The 25089-nt window shown below is 33.5% G+C and overlaps 1 protein-coding gene across 2 annotated transcripts in view; it reads left to right on the forward strand.

Annotated features, from left to right (window-relative positions):
- Positions 1-25089, forward strand: part of PSMD14 (proteasome 26S subunit, non-ATPase 14) — a 113857-nt gene that overhangs the window by 86615 nt on the left and 2153 nt on the right. For both annotated transcript variants that reach the window (XM_079131828.1, XM_079131827.1), the window contains 4 exons: positions 703-810; positions 7337-7411; positions 11031-11156; positions 24312-24374. In XM_079131828.1, the coding sequence (XP_078987954.1) occupies positions 703-810; positions 7337-7411; positions 11031-11156; positions 24312-24374 (372 nt within the window). The remainder of the gene's footprint in view (positions 1-702; positions 811-7336; positions 7412-11030; positions 11157-24311; positions 24375-25089) is intronic.

Genomic DNA, 25089 nt, shown 5'->3' on the forward strand with positions numbered 1-25089 from the left:
ATGCACAAAGAAGTTACCAATTATTAATTTCTATACTGTGAATTTACAGCCATATTATTTAATACCATGTTCCTAGCTTAAAATGGTGATGACCTTGGTTTTCTTATCTTGTGCCTCCTGTGTTGACAGTGGCCTGGACATATAAGGCCATCAGACAAGGTATAAAGTCTTTCATAGTCAAGAAAAGTGAAAGGTATCTGACTAGAAGAGAATACATGGGCAAGTGCCTGGCTGGCTGTAATTTTGTTGTCATTTCAAGTACTGTGGTAGTATAATTGATGTGACAGGGCTGGGCTTTAGATGTAGTCCCTTAGCTTGTGCTCACTTTCAGTTTTAGTTTCTCTGTCATTCATTTTGATTAGTTAAAATTTAGGTGACAAACATGCACATCCATGAAGGCTGTTTGGTGTAAGTTTAGTTAATGACGTATTTTAATAATAAAGATGCAAAGTTAACATTTTTCTTTACTGCTTCATGAAAATTGCAATAATTGGTGTCATCTTACATTACAAGATAGAGGGTGGTGTGCTGATGGCACAATCAGCAGGAGGTTCTTTTTTATTAATATTATAATTAAATGATTTTCTGGAAATAGGCCAGAAACAGATGCAAGTTGATCATGCCTTGTCCACTGTTGCTTGGCATCATCACTTGTTTTTTTTTTTTTTTTTAAAGAATTGACTTGACACCTTGTTTTTACAGGTTGTTATTGATGCCTTCAGATTGATCAATGCTAATATGATGGTCTTAGGACATGAACCAAGACAAACAACTTCAAATCTGGGTCACTTAAACAAGCCATCTATCCAGGTAATGGCTGTATTTGATAATGGGAAATGTATGTAAAATGATAAAGTATTTTAAAAATGTAAAAACTGCTTTACATTTTTAAGATTTGTAATCATTTTAAGATCTTAATTCTTAGCATTTTTACTTTGCAATTAATTTTTGTTTTAAAAGAGAATTATAGAAATATTATCCCAAAAATTATATTTGTTCACACATAAGTCAACTTTTAGTAAAGTCTTTAAATTTTACCATATGTAGGGACACCCTTTTTGGGAGCATAGCAGAACCTTTAGTTTAAGATTATCTTCGATACGGTTAACATTATAGAGAAGAATTCATAGAACTTTAGGTGGAAGGTATTGACCACCATAATTGATTGGCTTGTATACATTTCTCACAGCAGAAATAATGGGAAAACTGATACATATTTAAACAAACCTCTAGAAAAGAGTTTTTAATTGTTTATATTGCAGGTGTGGTACTGGGTATTGAACCCAGGGCCTCATACATGCTACGCAAAGCACTTTACCACTAAGTTACATCCCTCAGCCTTTCTGTAAATTCTAATTTGAGACATAGTCTCCCTAAGTTATCCAGACTGTCCTCAAACTTGGAATCCTCCTACCTCAGCTTCTGAGTTGCTGAGATTGCATTGATGTATCACCATACCCAGACCCAGTAACAGTTCTTAAGTAATACTTAAAATTTCCTACATTTTTGGCTTAATTTTCACCTTAAAGATAACTGCTGCCAAACACAATATTACTTTTTATGAGAGTTTATATCTTATTTTATCTAATGATATCAACCACTGTTATTGGAGTTATTGGTATTCAGGCATTTAATATCCTCTTGAGTGATTAATGTTTTCTTTGTATCATTTACATGCCTCATTGTTTGAATACAAATTTTCATTGTCTCCAAAAATTATTATAATGTGCGATAGCTTGTGTCTGTATAGTTAATTACTTCTCTAAAGATTAATTAAAAGAACAAAAATAACATGGTTGGTTAAACAGAACACATAAGACTAAGACATTATAGTAGCTATTGCTGTTCCCCTTCTGACATCTCGTTTTTCTATAAGGTTGTCTGGGGAATTGTGGCTTTGACAGTTAACCATGGTTAAGTGTTGGTTACACTTTGATAACTTTGTACTTTCAAATGCTTGATTTTGCAGCAGCAACTCATCTGAAATCTTCATCAAAGTGAAATGTTTTGTTTCAAAGGATTGAGGTGTGTTGCTTTTGGAAAAAAAAATAATTTTTATAACTCAGGAAGATTACAGAATATAATGAGTATGTAATAAGCTACCAGTGATTTTGATTGGGCATAGACAAGCCCATACTTGTATGTTCCAAGAGAATATATTATTGGACCTGTTTAGCTTGTGATAATGACCTTTCTTATAAACTCCCATCGCGTCATACTGCTTCATTATTTTTTGTAAAAGGTTAAGTATCTCACAATCCAAGATCATTGTGATTACTAGTATTTTCTGCCAGAAGTTTTTCCTATTTGTAAGTCAGTAGCCACCTGTTGCAGATTTCAATTTTTAAAATTAAAACACTGCTTTTTAACCTTAAAAATTGAGTTTAGGGCTGGGGGAGATAGCTCAGTTGGTAGAGTGCTTGCCTCACAACCACAAGGCCCTGGGTTCAATCCCCAGCACCGCAAAAAAATAAAAAATAAAAAAATTGAGTAATCAATTTTAAAATCTGTTTCATTCTATATCAGTCCATTTGTATTTTTTAACCCTCGGTTATAGTCTTAATTTAAGATGGACTTTATGAAACAGATTCCAAATGTGAGTTAAACGACCTATGTGTATAACAGCTACAGTATCAATATTTTTCCTTTCATTTTAGTTTGTTTTGCCTTCCAATTACAATCTGTAAATATATTTATTTCACAGTTTATATAGCGCCCATCAGAATGACATCTATCTGGGTGCTTTACAGTTTTAAGACTATTTCAATACTAGAACACACAAATAGTATCAAGCCAGAAAGTGACTCAACAAAGTCATACCTTAAAACACTTTTTCTAACACTGATTTCTTTACTATTATTCTTTAAAAAGTAAGGGAGTGTTATAAATACATTGTAGACTACTTAATTTGAGGAAAGTTCAAAATAAGAGATTATAAAATAAGATATACAAGTTCTCCATTTTATAAATACATAGTTTGATAAACTGTGCCTACATATTTACACCAAAATGTTTGTATTGATTATCTTTAGGTGGTAGAATTATAGAATTTTGTTTTCTTGTTTTACCTTGTCCATATTTCTTAAACTTTCTATAGTGAAACACATGATATATTTAGAATTTTTTTTTCTCTTTTGTTATACTGGGGATGGAACACCAGGGCACTCTACCACTAGGCTCCAATCTCCAAGCCTTTTTATTTTTTATTTTGACACAGGGTCTCACTAAGTTGTCCAGGCTGGCCTCAAACTAGCATTACTCCTGCCACTGCCTGGGCATTACAGGCATACGTAACCACATGTGGCTCAAATATTCTTTAAAAAAGCTTCTTCCTTTAAAATATTATAATTTTGTTTTGAGGTGGTCTCACCAAGTTGCCCAGGCTGGCCTCAAATATGTAATCCTCCTACCTCACCTTCCTGAGTAGCTGGGATTACGTGTGTATGCCACCAAGCTTGGCTAGAAATTTTTATTTTAAAAATACTAGTGATAGGTCTTTTTTTTTGGTGGTGGTGGTGCTGGAAATCAAACCCACGGCCTTGTGCTTTCTAGGCAAGCACTTTACCGACTGAGCTATCTCCCCATCCCCTGATAATGTTGAAGTAGCTAATAGTCAAATTTTATTTTCACTTTCATGTGTTATATAGGGAAAGCCATTAATCCTGGTAAAGAGGGAAAAATATAGCACATATAGTACTGTAGGCTTTTATGTAAATGTGTTAAGACCATATTGTTTTATATTATCTTAGAATATTTATTTTTATTGAATGTTTAGAATTGAGAGCTAATAAGTATTTATTTTAGCAACTTAATTTGTAGAACTATTCCATTAAAAACTGCTCAGACATTTCAGATAAAAGTGTCACAATAAATCCAAAGATTGATTGTCAGCCTCACATAATTTAGAGAATGTGTATGTATAGATGCATGTGCTAGGGCTCTGAGCTTGTAAGTACAGGGCTTTTACTTTTGAGTACAGTTGCAATTAGTAGAGGAGTTAAGCTATTTGGAATACATTATTTTGATAATTATTGGACACACAATTACAAGACAGTTACGCTAGAAACTCTTGTCATTTTGTAGGCAGAGCAACTAAGGCCCCCAAATTGAGTTGTTCCTAATTCAGTGATTTATTATAGGAACTGATGGTCATAACCACATCTTTTAATTATTTTGTATTATAGTTGAAAATCTAATTAATTAATTTTGGCATAGATAATATATGTATGTCATATAGTTTAAGATTCAAAAGATACAAAAAAGTATTTAGTGAAAACTTTCCCTTCTGATTTTACCTTCTGCAACCCAGTTCTCTACTCTGGAGGCAACCACAAAACACGTTTTGTTTCTTTTCAGAGTTGTTCTATTTATACAGAGAAAGCTTCATTTTAGAATGTGATTTAATGGATATCATTTAGTACATATCCAGTTTATTAATGTAAAATAAGACAGATTTATCTTTAGATGAAGCACATATTTTTAAGAGTATGCAGTGTTTTAAATCTATCAAAGACCTATGAATAGCTTATATATAATTCATAAGCTGTGTGTTTTATAATGCTTTTCCACAGCAGTGAATATATAGAGGCATAATTAGAGGTAAACTGCCCATGTGCAGTTTTCCTTCTACATGAGACCAAAAAGCTCACAATCGTTTTCTGTGATTTGGGATGAATGCACTGGGGTATACAGCAGATGAGCAAATAAAATTAGAAGACTGCTTGAGTATATCATTTGATTTAAAGTTAAATTTTTATCTTTAGAATTGTTAATTCTGTCCACCTTATTACTTTTATCTAAATGTAATTGAAAACCAAGAAGATAGTGTCTTCAAATACCAAAATGTTTACTTTAGCAGTGTAATTACTATCTAAAATGTTTGTGGGCCCACCATGTTGGCTGCAGTGTATATTTTGGTCACAACTGTTACTTGATACATCACCATGTGGAATTATGCAGATAATGCATTGCCCAGAGATGCTTGGATAAATGGACATTCAACCCGAGCTTCACTCTTCAGCCAAACTGTTTGCTTAGAGAACTGGGCACATGTTTCTAAATCTCTACCCAGAAGATACCCCTCCTCTAAAATGCAAAGATGAGTACAGACTAAAGATCTGCACACTATAATATTTTTATGCGTTGAAACTTAATTCACTTTGAAATGAATAAGGAATTAATAGTTACTATTATTACTTCCTCCTCTTCCTTCTCCTCCTCCTTTAAAAAAATTTACTAAACACTTGAAAAAAACTCCACAACCTAATAGCCCAATTAATAAATGAACAAATGAACTAAATAGATACTTCTCAAAAGGAGAAATACAAATGGCCAATAAATATGTGAAAAAATGTTCAACTTTGTTAGTAATTAGGGAAATGCAAATCAAAACTACACAGATTTCATCTCACTCCAGTTAGAATGGCAGCCATTGAGAATATCAACAATAATAGTGCTAGAGAGTATGTGGAGATAAAAAGGAACACTTTCACTCTATTGGTGGGATTATAAATTAGTACAACCACTATGGAAATCAACGTGAAGGTTGCTTAAAAGACTGGGAATGGACCTACCATATGAACCATTTATAGCACTTCTTGGTGTTTATCCTAAAGAATTAAAGTCATCACACTGTAGCAATACATGCATATCTATTTTTATATTAGCACAATTCACAATAGCTAAACTATAGAACCAGACTATGTTTCCATCAGTGGGTGATGGATAATGAAAATGTGTATATGCACAATGGAGTTTTACTCAGCCATAAAGAAGAATGAAATTCTGTCATTTGTAAGAAAACAGATGGAACCTTAAGACCATTATGTTAAATGAAATAAACCAAACTCAGAAAATCATGGATAGCATGTTTTCTCTCATTGTGGGAGCTAAAGAGGAAAAAGGAAAAGAAAGTTTGGGGCGGGGAAATCTCATGAAAATTGAAGGGAGAACAATAGAGTAGAGGAGATGGTCTAGGAGGGAGGAGGGGAGGGAAAAGGGAAATAATGGCAATGATATGGGCCAAATTATATTGTTACACTGTGCACATGTACAATGTGTATGACAGTGAATCCCACCATTATATATAGCTATAATGTACCCATAAAAAATGTGGGAAAAAATGGGGAATCTACATTAAATGTAATAAAATGTAAAACCTTTTCCTTAAGAAAAAATACACATGGAATCAGCCTACCTTATTGGATTTTTATGAGGATTAGAAGATGTGATATGTAAAGCAGATGCTGGGTACTCATTAAACATTCACTTCCCCACTCCTTCTTTCTCTGTCTCACCACCTTAATATCTACACTGCAAAAATCCATTAATCAAAGACTGGTGGTGATTTTGGTTAGCTTTGTCTTTAGATTCTTCACTGTTTCCCAAAGCCATTTTTGTTTTTTACACTTGTTAAAAATACTCCTATATTGTATTTCTGTATTTTCATGTCTTTCTAGACTGATAGAGTGTCCTTTAGGTCCTCCAGGATACTGTTTGGAATCACATTTGATCACTGTTGCTAGAGTTATTTGGGCAATTGTGGAATGATTTTAGCACATCCAGTGTTATTGTTTTTTAATAAAGCCATGTCATTAGCTTACATTTTTATTATAATTGATTGGCCTGTTTGTCTTAGGGATTGAGTATGGTAAAAAATTTCTAGTTAATATAGATATGTCACTATAGAAGAGCATGAGCAAGAAACACAGTAAAGAATAAAATCTACACTGTTAATTTGGAGATGTGCCTGGATATAATAATTATTTGAATTGATAAAAGCTGAATGAGGAAATAAAACCCAGATTTATGTAAAGAGACCCATGTATTATTATACCTTTTTAAACTTTTGAAATACAAAAGAACCTCCAAAGTATCACATCAAACTTAATAAATTATAAATAGTTAATTTGTAGCTTAGATTTTGATGAGATGAAACCTTATCTTTAAACCTCACAAGGCTATTGAACAGGTGGAATTTCTGAGACTTTGTATCATGCTTTAAAGAATATGTCACCCATACCATTAAGTTTCACTTTACTTCTAAGCCATAGATGGTGGTGCAAGCATGTAATCCCAGCTACTGGGGAGGCTGAGGCAAAATGATTGCAAGTTTGAGGCCAGTCTTGGCAACTTAGTGAGGCCCTGTCTCAAAAACTAACAAAAAACTTTCCTCAACTTGTAGTTGAGAAAAATTCTGTAATTTAATCATAATTTAAGATAAAATTTCCTTTTTAGAAGATGGTAAGAGTATTGTGTATAGGATATATCAATAATTTCAAACATTTTTATTATATGCAAAATATTAAGTTATCCTTTTTTAAAATCATTTATGTAGGCATTAATTCATGGACTAAACAGACATTATTACTCCATCACTATTAACTATCGGAAAAATGAATTGGAACAGAAGGTAAGTTTAATTTTTTTGTCTTAGAAGAGTAATCCGTCTTTTTCACATCATTTAGACTATTCCCTGGTATATGATTTAAGTTTGAATTCTTGACCTCTCCTGTTTCCAAATATTTTTTGATTCCTGATAATTGAAACATAAAATAAAGAAATATTTTATTGAAAGACTTGTTTTCCCTTAATTGGTAGATGCTGAAGAGAGAGAAGTAGGAAATGAAATCTTTCAGTTTTGTTTCATGATTAATTATAAAAATACTTGCCCCAGTTTTGTGGGGTTTCTGATTAATTTGTCATCTGCATTAGTATTACTTTTTATAATTCTCTTACTAAAGATATATAGCTTTTCAAATTTGATAAGACTAAATTGTCATTGTGTAGTTTTTAAAATATGTTTATGGTAAATTAAGGAGAGTAAAGAGAAACAGTTTAAAGTTTTCAAATATTTCAAGCTAGATTCTTATCCCTTTTAATACAATTTTCAAATGTGATACTTTTGAAAAATGCTAACATCTTTGTGGTTTGCATTCTTCTGTTTATGTCTACCATTAGAATTATTTCTAGTGTAAGTTTTCTCCCAATTAATATCAAAATTTAATTCTGCTTATTATTTCTTGAAATTATAATCTGAACTACTTCCCCCTTTACTCTTACAGTTAATCTTGCACTAAAGTAGCTTCTTATATTTCTTTTTGGGAAAGACAAAAAAAAAAAAATTGTTTTTAAGGACACTGAATTTCCTATGGATAACTAGTGAGTTTTGGTAATTACAGCCATTTTGAAGTACAAACACGATAAGAATTCAGTAATAAATAAGACCATTAGTATTTGAAGCTGTTTCTCACAAAGGTGTTTACTTAGGGGGGCTTCTGGTTTATGGCAAGTGGAAGGGGAAGTCAATTGGGCTTTCCATATACCTACCCTCTCTTAGAGTGTATCACTTCCATCTTTAATTCCATTTCTAGATTGGTGGGAAAGAATATCCTATATTAGATTCCTTTGAAAGAAAAATTCCATTTTGGTGTTTTTTTGTTGTTGTTTTGTTTTTGTTTAAGTTTGACAATCAAAGGTTCAAAGCCACCCATAAATTTACCTGAAGGGCCCAGGTGCTTGAGCATAGTGATGAATGAGGGGAACAAGAGACCAGTTCCCCTTGGACAGGAGGAGACCCTATAAAACTCTTCAAACTGCTTGCGTATGTCCCAAAGATGTCTTGTGATGTGATAGATTTATTTGATTGCATGAAGTATTTTTTTAACACTTATTATCAATTTTAAGGAATGATTACATGTTGTGAAAAAAGGATACCACTTAGATTCAAAGTGAAAAATTCACTTAGACACTTAAATATTTTATCAATATAATATCTGACATCCGTCTGTGTGGTAATATCCAGTTAATTACATCAACTTTTATATATATATATATATATATATATATAAACATATCTAAGTATATATTTATATATACTTAGATAAATAATTACTGCCATCTTTATATTATTAATAATGCAGATCAGCTCTTTTCATGGTAATAATAGCCTACCTTTATTCTTATCCAGCCAACCTATATACTTAACCTCAAGCCTTACTGACTATCCTTCTACTGCATGGAAACTTTGTTTGCTTTTGTAGGGATAACAAATCCAGTTCTCAACATTAGTTATAGTTCACTTTATAGCATACATAGTTGTAGCTATAAAAAATATTCCTAAGTATCAAATAAATGAAAGTAAAGAACTCATGATGGAAGAAGACTGGTGGTGAATACTAGAATAAACAATGATTCATGTTAATTGTATAAAAACAAATGAAAATATTTTGTTTAGGGGAAAACATTTTCCTAAGTATCTATTTTATAGAACAGTATTAGTGGAGAAGATGGGAACTAATTCAAGAAATTGGAGTTACCTTTGTGGGATTTGCTCAGATTTACTGCATTCTTCTCTTAACTCTGGGAACATAAGAAGGAAATGGGGGAGGTTTCTGTCTTAAAAACCTCATAGGTGCTTTTGTCATACACGTTGTTTTCCAGTGTAAGATAAACTATCATAAATAGCGGAAGACCTGTATACAAGTTAGGGTAATTTTCCTAAATTAAGCCCATACATTTCTAAAAGTATGTCTTTGGATCTCTTGGGGTACTAGGGATTGAAATCAGGGGCACTTTACCACTGAACTACATCCCAGTCCTTTTTAAATCTTAATTTTGAAACAGGATCTTACTGAGTTGCCTAGGCTGCCCTCAAACTTGTGATACTGCCTCATTTCTGTTTTCCTCTCTTTTATTGTTGTTGTGGTGGTGGTGGCGGAGGTGGTGCTTTGAACCAAATCTAGGACTTTAAACATACTAGGCAATTTGTCCTACCACTGAATTATGTCCTTGACTCTAAAGTATACTAGTTCTAATGACAAAACAATGAGTTATTGTGTAGCTACCATTTTTTCACATTTCATAGTTTTTTTAGTCATCAAAAGAAAAATAAAATCACCTTATAACAACAATAGTCTTTAATTAAAGAAAATTTATAAAGACTTTAAGAAAAACTGTCATAAAAATATAAACTTGAAAACTTAATGAACTTCCCAAGAATATGTTCTCAGAACTTGAGTTCAATCCAGGTGCGATGGCACACACCTGTAATCCCAGCAGCTCAGGAGGCTAAGGGCAGGAGGATCACAAGTTCAAAGCCAGCCTCAACACCTTAGTGAGGCCCTATCTCAAAATAAAAAATTTGAAAATTTGCAGGGGATGTGACTCAGTGGTTAAATAGCCCTGGGTTCAATCCCTGGCACCAAAAAAAGAAAGAAAGAAAGAACATGAGTCTAGTTTGAGAAGCATTGAAATTAGGTGTTTAATTTTATGATCACTTATATAGAGCTTAGCCCCAATTTGTTGATGCGATTGCAAACTGGACAAATCTTATGATTTATCTCCCAGACTTTACATTCTGAAAGTTAAATGTTATATTTTTAAATTATAGATGGAATGTTAGAATTTGAAGAAACCTTTGAGATTAGTACAAACTCTTAATTCATTGATATATAAACTGAAGCTAAGCAACTTAGTGAGACTCTGTCTCAAAATTAAAAAACAAAAAACCAAAAAGGACTTGGAGTTAGAGTAAAGTGTCCCTGGCTTAAATCTCCAGTAGCCACCGCCCCCCCCCAAAAGATTGACACAAAGTCACTTAGTAAGTGGGACATTTTATTTATCTTGGCATTTGAAAACCTGACTATATAAAAAATTAGCAATCCTGTGTATAAAATAAAAAATTAATTCATCCATTCAAACAAGATACCTATTGTTTGCTGTTATTTGATATTGTTTTAGAATTTTGACCCTGATGACCTTGAAAAGGTCAACTTTAGGAAGAAAGGAAAGTAAGCTCTGCAAAGATGAGAATCACCTTCTAGGTAGGACAGAAAAAGCCAGAGGTTGGAATACTCCTTAACTTTTATTAATATAAATTTGGGAGAATTCTAATAGGAATTTATTTGAATAACAATTAAATTTAAATTCATTAATTTAAAAAGATTTTTGTGAAGTTTTTCTCAAGTCAAGTGAAGGGGGCATATCCTTCAATCAGGAAGATTAATTACTTTTTCCTTTATACTTTTTAGATGTTGCTAAATTTGCATAAGAAGAGTTGGATGGAAGGTTTGACACTTCAGGACTACAGTGAACATTGTAAACACAATGAGTCGGTGGTAAAAGAGATGTTGGAATTAGCCAAGAATTACAATAAGGTAAAAGTTACTTCCAACATTAGTTTTTTTAAATATATATATAATTTTTGAAATATGTATGATCAGATGCCTAATAATTGTATAAATATAAATAATTAAAATACAGAGGACTGTTTTGTAGATCAGAGAGTAAATATTTGACTTTCAGGTCATCTAGTCTTTCCTAATACCCACTGCAATTGTGCAAAAGCAGCCATACATAATATGTAAACAAATGAAGGTGCCATGATCATTAAAATAGGCAACGGGCCAGGTTTGGCCCATGGGCTCTCTAGTTTGCCAGTCCCTGTTATAGAACATGTTATATAGTTGCATATTTGAAATGTCTTCATTATTCAGAGAAGGAGAGTAAGGGAATATAGAACAGAAATGACAGCACCAAAACAAGAAAGAACATGAGTTCAGTTTGAAAAGCATTGAAATAAGGTGTTTAATTTTATGATCACTTATATGGAGCTCAGCCCCAATTTGTTGATGTGATTGCAAACTGGACAGCTACATATAATTTATCTTATAAATTTTCCTGTTTTCTATTTAGTTTAAAAAATCTACTTTTTATTGGAAACATACTTTGTGCTAGGTACCAGGGATATGGTAAAAATCAAGACATACTAAATCTCTGCTAATCAAGAAACTTACTTTCTTTCTATCTTTTGGAATCTCAATTCAACCCAAAACATATTTTCCAACTTTTTAGACCAAAATCAACATGAAAAATAGTTTCCATTTGTGACCCAGTAAATGTAAATGCATATAGATGTGTAACTTATGTTATATGAAAGTCTTTACTTTATTACATCTGATACATTGTGTTCTTTCTCATCCGACTCCATGTTGTTCTGTTTTAATTGTATACATATATATAATACATTCATAGATATAGATACAGATTGTAATTCACTAATGGATTGAAAACCTGCAGTTTAAAAAAAAACTCTTATACACTGTGCAGTGTTACATTTGCAAATATTTATTGAATATCTCCTCTACAAGTTGAAGTGAAAAACTGAGATCCTTGTTTCATTATAGGAAAACAGGGACAGTAAGAGAAAATTATAAGTAACCAGAGCACTAGGCAAAAATCTGTCTGTTCCATAACACCTTAGTATTCAAATTGTCCACAGACCAGCTGGATCAGCATCTTATGGGATCTTGTTAGAAATACAGAGTCTCAGACTTACTGATTTAGAATTTATATTTTAACAAAGGTATCCAAAAGATTTATATGTTAGAATATTATGTCAGAAATTATAGAAACTACTGTAGAGAAACACATGAGCCAGGTGCATTGACATACGTGCTGGTAATCCCAGTGGCTCAGGAGGCTGAGGCAGGAGGATACTGAGTTCAAAGCCAGCCTCAGCAACTTAATGAGACCCTTTCTCTAAATAAAACGCAAAAAAAGGCTTGGGGTGTGGCTCAGTGGTTAAGTACCCCTGGGTTCAATCCCTGGTACCAAGGGGGTTGGGGCGGGAGGAATAGAAATACATGAGAACTCTTGTAGGAATTCAGAGGCTCTGACTTTCAATGGGGATACTGTTCCAGGTTTCTCTCTTAGAGGAGAACAACATTTGAACAAGACTTTAAAGGATGAGTAAGTTCGGACACATGTAAGACTGTCCCCCTAGGCAAAATAAATATGGGCAATGCCTAGTAGATAGAAAGGGCATAGGACAAGAAGAAAAAAAAGAAAGAAAGAAAGAAAGAGAGAAAGAGAGAGAGAGAGAGAAAGAAAGAGAGAGAGAGAGAGAGAGAGAGAGAGAGAGAGAGAAAGAGAGAGAGAAAGAAAGAGAAAGAAAGAAAGAAAGAAAGAAAGAAAGAAAAGAAAAGAAAAGAAAAGAAAAGAAAAGAAAAGAAAAGAAAAGAGAAAAGAAAAGAAAAGAAAAGAAAAGAAAAGAAAAGAAAAGGCATAGGACATATCCCACAACTCTAATACTTGATATGTATCCAAAGGAAATGAAATCATATGTCAAAGAGATATCTATACTCCAGTGCTTAGTGGAGCAGTATTCACAATAGCCAAAATATGACATCAACCTAAATGTGCTTCAACAGAGAGTAGAAAAAATATAGCATATACGTAATGGAATACTGTTCAGTCTTTAAGAAGGGAATCCCATCATTTGCAACAACACAGATAAATCTGAAAGACATGATAAATGGAATAACCAAGGCACAGACAAATACCACATATGATTTCACTTGTATGTGGAACTCATAAGTAGAGTATATAATTGTGATTAACTAGGATCTTGAGGCAAATGGTGGGAAGGATTGGAGAAATGTTGGGGGTAAAAGGTACATGAAGTGTTTATGAAGCAGTGTCCTTGGCTAGAGTGCATAGTCCATGAGGGTGAATAATGGGGAGTTTAGTTTTTTAAAGTTCTTAAAATCTTAATAATAGTCCTTGGAATATGAGGATATGAATTACTTTTGATAAGAGGCATGATACACCTAGAACCTGACTTTACAAACATAACTTTACAATAGTGTAGAAGGAATTCTTTGAGGAGATTTGAATTCTATTTAAGAGGAGTTTACTATTTAGTAATCTTGTTTTGTTAGTACCCAAACATAAGGTACTAAGTGTCTACATTACCCTAGTGGCAGTAGTAATGAAGGCATTAATAGGCAGATAAACAAAACATGGTACTGGTTGGATAAATCAAGTGAAAGAAGTGGGAGGAATCAAGATATACTGAAGATTTCCTGTCTAAGTGACTACAAGTATGTTGGTACCATTAATATTTTCAATTTAGGTTGGAGTGAGGAAGGAGAAAGTTAATTTTTAAAATAAGCAGTCAGAAATGTGGGGCTAAAATTTAATAGTAAGGGCTAGAACTCAAACTTTCAGGGTCATAGTTAAGAATGATAGTGAATGTTATACCAAAATAATATTTTCCTTTTATAATTAAACACATCTTACAAAAAAAAAAAAAAAAAATGAAAACCTATTATCCAAGAGACAATGTAAGATTCACAGAAGTGTAACAATAAGTCTTTGGAGAGAATTCAGTTTTGAAATAAAGCTAATAGGTGTTTTTTATTTTGTTTCATTTTGGGTTTTTTTTGGTACCAGCTATTGAACTCGGGGAGCACTTAACTACTGAGACACATCCCCAGCACGCCCACGCCTGCCCTTTTGTATTTTATTTTGTGACAGGGTCTCACTGAGTTGCTTGGTGCTGAGGTTGGCTTTGAACTCACTATTTTCCTACCTCAGCCTTCCAAGCCACTGGGATTACAGGCTTACACTACTGTGCCCAGTGTTAATAAAACTAAATTTTGGCAGAATTAGGTTTGACTTTGAAGAACATACCCTTATTTATAGATACAGTATTTCAACTGGAAATACTCAGTGCTAGATTGTAGGTAAATTATTTTATATCTCTCCGTATTTTTCATGCTGTGAAGACTAGATAGAAGTAGTTTATTATTTAAAATAATTAAACTTTTAAAAATAGATTGTTATACTTATTATTCAGCAGACTGTAGGAATGATTTTTATTACAGTACACATTTAAGTAAATTTGTATTGGTACCACTGCCAGGAAGTAACCTATTTATGGTTACTGCTGCCCATCCACAGAAGTTTTTCCTATTTTACAGTTTTAAAAAATCACTGTAGTACTCAAAAACTTGTAAGGTTTGGTTAAAAAATGAAAACAATGTGTAAGCTGTGATATGAAAGAGTCCAAATTTGGGAATGTAATTCCCTCTTTGATTGAAAGAAATACGGTGGATTTTTTTAGTAACACTTAAAATATAAAATGAAAGGCCCATGCTACCAGTTCTTCATAGTATTCTTTTTAATTGGCTGGTGTTTTAAACTAAGGTAATTACTGTTTGATGCCAGTTAGGTCCTAAAGTGAAAGGTTAGAAAATAATTAAATTCCTGTGTTCCAAGTTTTTAATTTCAAGTCTAAATTCACCACACAGAAATTCTACTGGGTTACTACTAATTCGATTTTTCTCATTACTGAATTACAACACCCATAGCTCTGTTTTTCTAAACCTCCTAATTTTGTACATGCCAAGATGCATCTGCTATATTTTAAAATTTTGGTAATATTTGATTGTATTATTTCTAAATGAATGTGCAGGTGAAAAATGAATTACAAGAGCATTTTAAGAATAGCATTGAAGCAAAACTTGCCTTTTTCCCAAACATGTAACTCTATAAATTCTGATATTTAACAGTTTGCTTTTTAGATGGGTGTCTGGGTATATTGACCTACTTAGTAACCTGAAAGAAAGCTTGAATTTTTTATATGATTTCATATAAAACATGTAAATGTAATTATATTTGGTTTACTGCAGTAAACATAGGAAAATCTTGTTTTGTGTTAGTGTAATAAGATAAGAAAAACAAAAGGGATATGAATATTGGGGAAAACAAGCCAAATCATCATTATTTGAATGTTTGTAATCAAACAGAAATCCAAGAGAATAAGCTAGAAAACTTTTAGAACTATTGCAATTAATGTAGAAAAGTATACCCCATTTGCATACAGTGAATCAAAATGCATTCTGCTGTCATGTATAACTAAATAGAACAAACAATTAAAAATTTTAGAAATAAAAAAAGAATTGACATAGGTGGTAAAAATATTAATCAGTTGGGCAAATGAGTTAGAAAACTCACTGAAGAAAGATGGCATTGACAACCTTATTAAGTAGTCAGAGAAAAAGTTAAAGTAGATAATACCCTTTCCTTTTAAATTAAAAATTTTATAAAAATGCACTATTACTGGGTAATTAAGTTGATAATATTTTTGGAGGCTCTCTTTTAAATGCATATAACTGTTGAGACCAATATGCTCTCTTTGACAGGTTTAGTATGAAAAATAAAATTCCACTAGATCCAGAACCTCCTGCTAGGCATAAAAAAATTAAACAACATAAAAAGAAAGCCTTACCCTATTTCCTTCCTTCCCTCTTTTCAAAGTGATCTCTGTCTCGAATATGGGTCAATATGTTGTGTTGGTAGCAGTGTCACCTCTAAGGTGGAAGATAGGGAATTCTGTACTTAGTGTAACTCCTGAATTTTTATATTTTTTGCCTTCAGCCGGTGTTACTCATATCTAGGGTCGTGTTAGCACAAAATGGCAATGTCTTAAAATAGAAAGTGATATCTCTTATACTTCATGGGCAATATAAAACTTCAAAGTCATGAGAGACCCAGGTTCCTTCTTTCTGCTCCAGTTGCCTTGAATTAGCTTTCATCCTTTAGGTCATCTCTTGCTTCATGACTAGAGTTTAGCTATCCCATCCAAGTTTTACATTACTGGTCCTGGGGGTGCAGTTCAGTGGTAGATCACTTGCCTACCAGGCATGAGGGTCTGGGTTCAGTCCCTAGCACTGCTCCCACCCCAGATCTCTAAATTTGACATAGCTGTAAAAGAAAGAAAGGCAAAAGAGTGATGAATTAGTTCCCTTTCAGGATTCTTCCCATAAATCCACCCAGAAATTTCGATTATCTTTCACTGGCAGAATTTAGTCAAAAGGACACACCTAGCAGCAAGACAGTCTTCATAATGTGGTCTTTTTAGCTGAAAGAAAGTCCTTTAGTAAAATCAGTTTATGTTACAAAAGAAGTAGAAGATAGTTATTGGATAGGTAATTACCAGACTCTACCCTAGAAATTTTTCTCAAAAAGCCAAACCACAATTTCTGTTAAACGTGTACACACACACACACACACGCGCGCGTGCGATCTTTATTTTACATCCCTATGTCATATCATTACATTTTAAAGTTGAATTCCCTATAAGATTTGCTTTTTTGTTTTTGTTTTGATTTTGCCCACACTGCTAGGGATCAAACCCAGGGCTTTGTGTGTGCTTCTACCACTTTTAAATTAAATCAGATCTTGATTGGTTTTAGCCCTCAGTTAATTTTTGTTTTTATTAGCACATCATAGTTATACGTAATAGTGGGGTTCACTTTGACACAATCATATATTCATAAAAAATAATTTGCTCCTTTTTAGTCCTCTGTGCTTCCTTTTTTCCTCCCCTCTTCTCTCCTCCTTTTCCCCTTCCTCTACTGTACTGATTTTCTATTTGTTTTTTTTTAAATGTTGCTTTAAAGATATACATTCACTGTGGTATATTCTTATGTATATAGCATGATTTTGTCAATTCCAATTCCCTTCCTCTACTCCACTGATAGCTCTTCTATTTTCATTGTATCTGCTCTGCTCCCTTTTTCCCCCTTACTGTGCTATGGTTTTTATGTATGAGAAAAAACATTCAACCTTTGACTTTCTGAGTCTGACTTATTTCAATCCCCCTATAAGATTTTTGTAAAGAATCTGTGCTGTTCAATGCCACCTAATAAATCTTGGGCTTCGCTTTATGATTATTATTATTCAGAGTGCATCACTTAAAGTAATGATTTCCCCTAATTGCCACAAAAATTGCTTTGAGGTCTGGATAGGATTGTGTTTAATCCACAGTTTCATTGCTTGTTGCCAGTTTGTCTAGAGGCAAGTCAGCCTCTCTGAACCTTATTCTCTTCCTAAAAACAAGGTTAAGAATTGCAAATAGTATGTGTGAAGCATATGGCACATGATAAAACTCTTAATAAAATGATGGCTACAACCAGTTCTGTTGTTACTAATATCATTCTTGACTCCTCTCTCTTTCCCCTACATCTGTCTAGTCAGCCAGCAAGACATCCTACTTACCAAATTAATCCATGAGCTAAATTGCTTTTTTACAATCAACATCACTGGTCCCGAGGGTAAAGCAAATCAAAACCATCATGAGCTATCACTTCTTACCCCCTTCATGGCTGTGATTGAAATAATGGAAAATAACAAGTGTTGCTGAGGTGGTAGAGAAATTGGAACTCATGTACATTCCATGTAGGGATGTAAAATGGTGCAGCCACTGTGAAACACAGTTGTGGTTCCTTGAAAAGTTACACAGAAACTTCTACTCCTGCATATGTGCACAAAAGTGAAAACAACAGGAATTCATACAAAAATTGGTATATGAATATTTAAAGTGGCAATATTCATAATAGCCCTAAGGTAGAGATAACTTAAATGTCTATGAATAGATGAATGAATAAACAAATCATGATATAAAGACACACGTATATTACACATATAATGTAATATTACTCCGCTATTAGTAGGAATAAACTATATAAACATGCTACAATATGGATGAACCTCTAAAACATGGGTGGCAAAATGAAAGAAGCCAGGGATAAAAGATCACATTATGTGATCCATTTATGTGAAGTATCCAGAATGGGTAAATCCAGAGACAGAAAGCAGATTACGGATTGCTAGGGTCTTGAGCAAGGGAAGAGTAGGAAATAACAGCCTAAGTAGGTAATGAGATGTTTAGGAATAAAGGTGATTACAAAGGTACTAAATGTCTTTGAATTTGTGCATTCTAAAATGGTTAAAATTTATGTTATGTAAAATTTAATTTTTAAAACACAAATTGGTTCATGCCACTACCTTGCTTTTAAAAAGCTTTGATGACTGACATCTGTTTTCCCTAGAATGAACTTCAAACCTCTGTAGTTTTATCTCTTAACCACTGTTGTATTGTTGTAATACTGAATAATTTGCAGTTTTTTGAACTTAAAATATTCTATCTTGCTTCCTGGCTTAATGCACTCCTTGTCACTATAGTGCTTTCTCAACTTCTAGTTTGCATTCAGGTCTCAGTTTAACACTCTTGCACTATTGAAACCCTCACCATATCAACAATTGAATGCTTATTTATACTCCAAAAGATCTCTCAAACTAATTCTGATTTTTAAATTTTCTAGTTTTGACTTTAAGCCCTTTGAATTCAGCTATCAAGTCTCATTTTGCTTCTGACACTGACATCTAAATGGTAGATGCTCAATACACACTTGAATGGAATGATGCAATACTCGTATTATTTTACCAAAAATTTAACTTTATTAAGAAATGAATCATCAGTATTAAGTAGTCATTAACTGATATTAATATAAACATCAAAATTTGGGGGAGAGTATTAGGGGTTGAACTCAGGGGCACTCAACCACTGAGCAACATCCTGAGCCCTATTTTGTATTTTATTTAGAGACGGAGTCTCACTATCTTAGCACCTCGCCATTGCTGAGGCTGACTTTGAACTCAAAATCCTCCTGCCTTAGCCTCCCAAGCTGCTGGGATTACAGGCATGAGCCTGGCTTAAATTTTAAGGAACTGCTGTGTGCTATGCCCTCTAAAGGGCACCTTTTTTTCTTTTTAATCTTCTTGTACCATGGGTTGAACCCACTGGCACTTAACCACTGAGCTACATCCCACCCCTTTTTATTTTGAGATAAGAGTCTCAGTAAGTTGCTTAGGGCCTCACTAAATTGTTGAGGCTGGCTTTGAACTTGTGATTCTCCTACCTCAGCCTACTGAGTTGCTGGGATTACAGGTGTTGCACCACCACACCTGACCTCAGCTGTTTTTCATTGTGGCATACTTTGCACCTGTCCTTCTGTAAGGCTGAACCTCCAGTCATTCATCTTTTTCTGAAATTGGCCTCCAGTGTCCTTAGAGTTATAGCCTTTTCATGATGGAGTGGAGTACTCATGATACTTTCTACTATTTCCACCTTGTTAAAAGAGGTAATTAATTTACTTTTTTAGTACATATGATTTTCCATTTTTTTTTCAGTGTTTTCCCTTTCCTCCTTGCCTGTACTTCATACCTTTGAACTTAAGTCTCTTTTCTTTACTTCCATGGCAATACATATTACCCTGCTTTTCCTAACTCTTCCATTCTACTGCCTTTGCTTTTCTATTTTTATACTTTTCTTTAAGAAAAGTATACAAGCATGCACAAGGTCCTGGGTTTGATTCCTAGCAGTACCAGTGGCAGGGGTGGGGAGGGATTGTTTTCATGGTTTAGCCATGCTAACCTTTGAAATGCCTTTTTCTCTCTCATTTGGTATTTATTATCATCTCCACCATCTCTGAGACTTTTTTTTCTCCTTGTACTGGGCTTTGAACCCAGGGGCGCTTAACCACTAAGCCACATCCCAGTTCTTTTTTGTATTTTATGTAGAGACAGGATCTCACTGAGTTGCTTAGGGCCTCGCTAAGTTGCTAAAACTGGCTTTGAACTCGAACTCCTCCTGCTTCAGCCTCCTGAGCTACTGGGATTACAGGCATGTGACACCACACCCACTCTGAGATCTTTCCACCTGCCTTTCCCAGCTTCTTCGAGTGCTAATGTTTAAGAGTAAATGTTGGTATCTGTTCTGCCTTCTCCTCATCACAGCAGTTCCTCTACCAGTTTTGTTGTCAGGGATATTCTCATTTTTCTACTCATTGTGTTTGCTTTAAAATTGGTACTTACCTCTGGGATTTAACCCCTTTCTCTTCTCCTGCAGCCATTCATTCTCCAGGGTTTCTTTCCCTGTTACCAGTAAGTGTCATGTGATTTTTCTTCCCTAGAGAATTCTGCATACTCTTACCCTCTTTTTTCCCTAAGTGATCCACAAGGAAAAGTTAGGTACATTTATTTATCCCTGTGTTCCCATTGTTCCTTTTGGACACTCTTTTTGGGTTTCATACTGCATTATAATTTGAAATTTAGAGACAGATAAAACCCAGATGTGAGCTCCTTGAGAGCAAAAAGAATTTGAAAAAAATCCTTTTATGGTAGAAATATCGCTGAATTAGTATATGGTACCCAAAGGAGATAATGCCTAATGTCTTTAAATGTCAAATGTTGATTAACATCCTTGAGTTGTTTTCAGAATTCAGTAAGTTAATATTTGTACAAACACATATATATTTAGTTAGTGATAGTAGTAGAAAAAAAATTTAATGTAATTATACTCAAACCTCTTGTACCTTCTCAGATAGTTTTCAGATTGCCTCGTGTTGTTTATTTTACTTTCCCAAGTTTTTTATAAAAAGCCATTTCTTTAAAATGCATTCTCTACCCCCACTGCAACCCATAGTATTGTTCTCAGCTATAGACTCAATATAAAAAAATATATATTAAAATCACAAAAGAAGTAAAATATTTTGTCTTGAAATCCACTGGCAATTATGCAGAGGTTGTTTACTGGTGAAAAAATAAGCATATTCCATTTAGCAGTTTGTGTCGTATTTTACATTAAAATTGCCATATTGGCAATATTAGAAAGCATGTGCTTAAGTGGGATCATGGCATGTTATAGAATGAAAAAAGCATGTCATTAGAGAAAAAAAGAAGCCAACAGAATAATCAGAGAAGTATGTGGAATAAGATGGTATCAAAAGCAAAGGTTAAGGAATAGAAAAACAGGTGGAATAATCCAAAGGTGTTGAAAAAACTGGAATTGGCCTAGTGGAGGGCCTTAAAAAAGTGACAGTGAAATACCAAGGATCCAAGCTACATTTGTCAAAGGGAAAATAAAATGGTGAAGTTTGAGATATAGATTTTTCCGTTTCAGAAGCTTGAATATTAGCAGAAAAAAAGAAGAATGAGGTTAATGAGTTTAGTAAAAGCCTGTTTAAGATAGGGGGTACGTCTGAGGGTATTATGATCACTTAACAGACCAAATTCCAAGAATTTCTTAGAACTGTGCAGACCGTGCGTGATGGGATAGCCATCTGGGGGTCTTTGTTGATAAACTGTTAACAACGTTTCTAGTGTGAATAGCCACAAACATTTTCAGTGCTTTTTTGTTGGTTGAGTAAACCGAAGAGCACGAATGCAAAAGCAAAATTTGAAGCCAAATCACAGAAGTTGCCATAAACACAGAAGTTCCCTAGTGAGGACACTGCCTGTGCCTGAATTTCATTTGTTTCTGCTGCTACCATTTCTTAATTTTTCCTGGTGACTAGCCAGATTAGAACTGTGAATGAAGACAAACTGGTCTTGCCCAGATGGTAGATATAGGTGACTTAGGTAGATGGAGAAAATATTTAGGGGTTTGATGTAATGATCTGGTCTGTCTTAATGGAAGAGATGTGCTTACTCCTTTTGTCATGGGGGTTTGCAACCTTAGTATATGCCTAAATCTACAGCTGCTCCTCATTTCCCAGATGGCATCTATGGCTGGGAGTACTTTTTACCATCTGCACTTCTCAAAAGAGTTTGTGAACTCTCTCTTGTAATTATTGGGAATGGAAAAACTAATTGGTAAAGTGGTTAAATGATGTAAAAGATTTAAAAATTTTGTTAGAGCGCTTTATGTTGTATTTATCTTTTCAAATAAGATTAGTACTTTAAATGCTTTTTGACCTTCATCTTTGTATATCTGCCACCTTTGATATTTACAATTATCTAAAATACTTCCTAATAACTAATTTTTTATGTGGATTGTTATTTTGAGCCAAATTCCAAAACTCTTCCAGTACTGTAGTAAGTACTATTATTGGCATGTGCATTGGACAACTAACACTGAATGGGTATGTAGTACAAACTTATGTGAATTGTTCCATTCATCTAATATGCTTTTAAGCCGATAAAGTCTAATGTCAAAATTTGTAAAAGAATTTTAGAAAGACAAACACTTAATGCATTTCATTGTTTCTGTTAATGTAAAACATTGAAAAGTAGAAGCAATTCCCCAGTTAGGAAATACTTTCATAACTAGCTGAGAATAATAGAGTGACATCTGACTCTGAAAATGAACATATTCTCTGTCTAGGGAATTCTAGATTTGGAGTGTTATTAAATTTTGTTTTTCCTTCTCTCAGGTTTATGAGTCATAAATGTAATTTCTAATGATGCATCCTCTAGTAGTCAGTAGATACAATACTTATTCACCATCTTTTCCATTTAGTCAGGTTCTATTGGGAAAAATTCTCTAGATAGTTTGTCCATTTATAAAATTAGACACTTGCCATCTTTGCTCATTTTCAAGTTCTCTGTTTACAAAACTATTAAGAAGGTGTGAAATGCAGCCAAACTTCCCAGTTTATGGGAAATGTCTGATGATTGCGTTTCCTACATGTTCATTGTTCACACATGAAGAAATTTGGCAGCTGTGAGATTATTAAGTTTAGAGTATCCAAATCTAACCCTCACTGGGATTTTGGTTTTCTGCTTTCTGCCACTACTATTTCACCCCCTTTTGTAACCATCTTTGTGGTAAATGCTGAGATAGCGTTTCTTGAGGTTGGTGATCATTAAGTTTTTTTTTGTTTTCCAGTTATCAGATGCTATGAATAAATCATACACCATAAGTTCTCCTGATGTATATAGTCCTATCTTCAGGACTTTAGGACCCAAACTGTTAAAAAGAAGATTCCTTAAGCTTAGGATTCTCAATAAAGATTTAGTATTTAGTGCCATGATTAGGTGAAGAAGGATAATATGAATGTTGTAAATGTTTTATTATGCTAGGATGCTTGTGATCATACACATGAGAGTTTACGGCTGACTCTGAAAGTAGTAGAAAGTAGTTTACATAATTCAAATAATTTTTTTTTTTTCCCCAATGCTGAGGATCAAACTTAGGGCCTTGCACATGCTAGGCAAACACTCTACCATGAAGCTACATCTCAAATCCCCTAATTATTTTGATGTCAAAAACTTCAGGTTTCTTTATGGTTACTAAAGATCTCTCATGTGGAGTGTGCAATTCCTTTTTTTTTTTTTTTCCTGAAGAGATTTAAAGATGTGACAAGATTAACATGTGATTTGTTAAGTAAATCCAAAGTCAGCAGCTCTTTTGATCTTAAGTGCTATTAAATAGGTACTGGATATGTACAGGCTGGATTGACAAGAATAAAAGAGATAGAGAAATGAGAATTTGGGGGAGAACTGTGAAAGTAGGAAAAGCATAATCAGTACCATAGTGCCATAAAGAAGCTATACTTCCACCTTCCTCTACCTCTCTAAGAATTCAGTAATGGTCTCCATGTGGTTAGTACTACGAATTAGTGATGAGGTTTGATATTTTCAGTACCATTTACATATTTTCCTGAGTCTGTTTTCAAATAATTGTTTGAAATCATTGTTTTCAAATAATAGCATTAATAACTTTCATTACCCTGAAAGTTATTCTGAAGATTAGCAGAATTAGTTTTTTTGTTCACAAATTTTTTTGAATAAAAGGTTTTATGAATGAAAATTATGATCCCCATTATTTAGGTGGTTATTTTTCAGAGGGAAATGTAAATGAAGAATTTGAAGCTCTGTCCTTTGTGTTTTATTCACAGGCTGTAGAAGAAGAAGATAAGATGACACCTGAACAGCTGGCAATAAAAAATGTTGGCAAGCAGGTGAGGTGTACTGTAATAGGTTATACAGTTATACAGTTATACAGTTGCATAGTAACCTGCTCTTACAAAGTAAAAACTATTTTAGGGCCTGTGCAATTCTTTTTCCTCTGTCCATTCTACATTTTTCTTCTGTCATGTAAATATGATATCAATTTTAAAGGTCATTGAGTTTGTTTGATGTCAGATGCTCTTTACTATCTGTAGAGAATAAGTCATAGATCTATACCTATGATATACTATCTTTAGTGAATTTACTAGAAATTAATTAGGACACTTTTGTACTGAATTAATTATTCAAGTATTATTTTTTACTATTGATCAGGTAAGATAATAGAATGGTAGGGTTGTTTTATATTTAACAGTTTTTAATAAATTATTTTATCAATATGTAGGTAATGTACCTGAGAAAACTTAGAACTGTATTGGTTATAATGCATGAAAAGAAAGGGTTTTAAATATTTGTTATTTGACTTTTCTATGATGAAAGATATGTTTTAGTTGCTATTATCTAAGGGTGGGGGGAAAACACCAACCAATTAAAGGAATCTACAGATTAATTAGACTGTTTTTAAAAGAATGTTGATTACATTTTTTTCCCCATTTCATGGAACATGGTTATCATATTGCTGATGTTGGCAGAATCTTGATATTTCAGATGCAAGACACTAAGCTGTCTTTGCTTTCAGCCATCCTACCATATGCTCTGATCCCATCA

Source organism: Sciurus vulgaris, assembly GCF_902686455.1.
Source record: "Sciurus vulgaris genome assembly, chromosome: 3".
NCBI classification, from domain to species: Eukaryota; Metazoa; Chordata; class Mammalia; order Rodentia; family Sciuridae; genus Sciurus; species Sciurus vulgaris.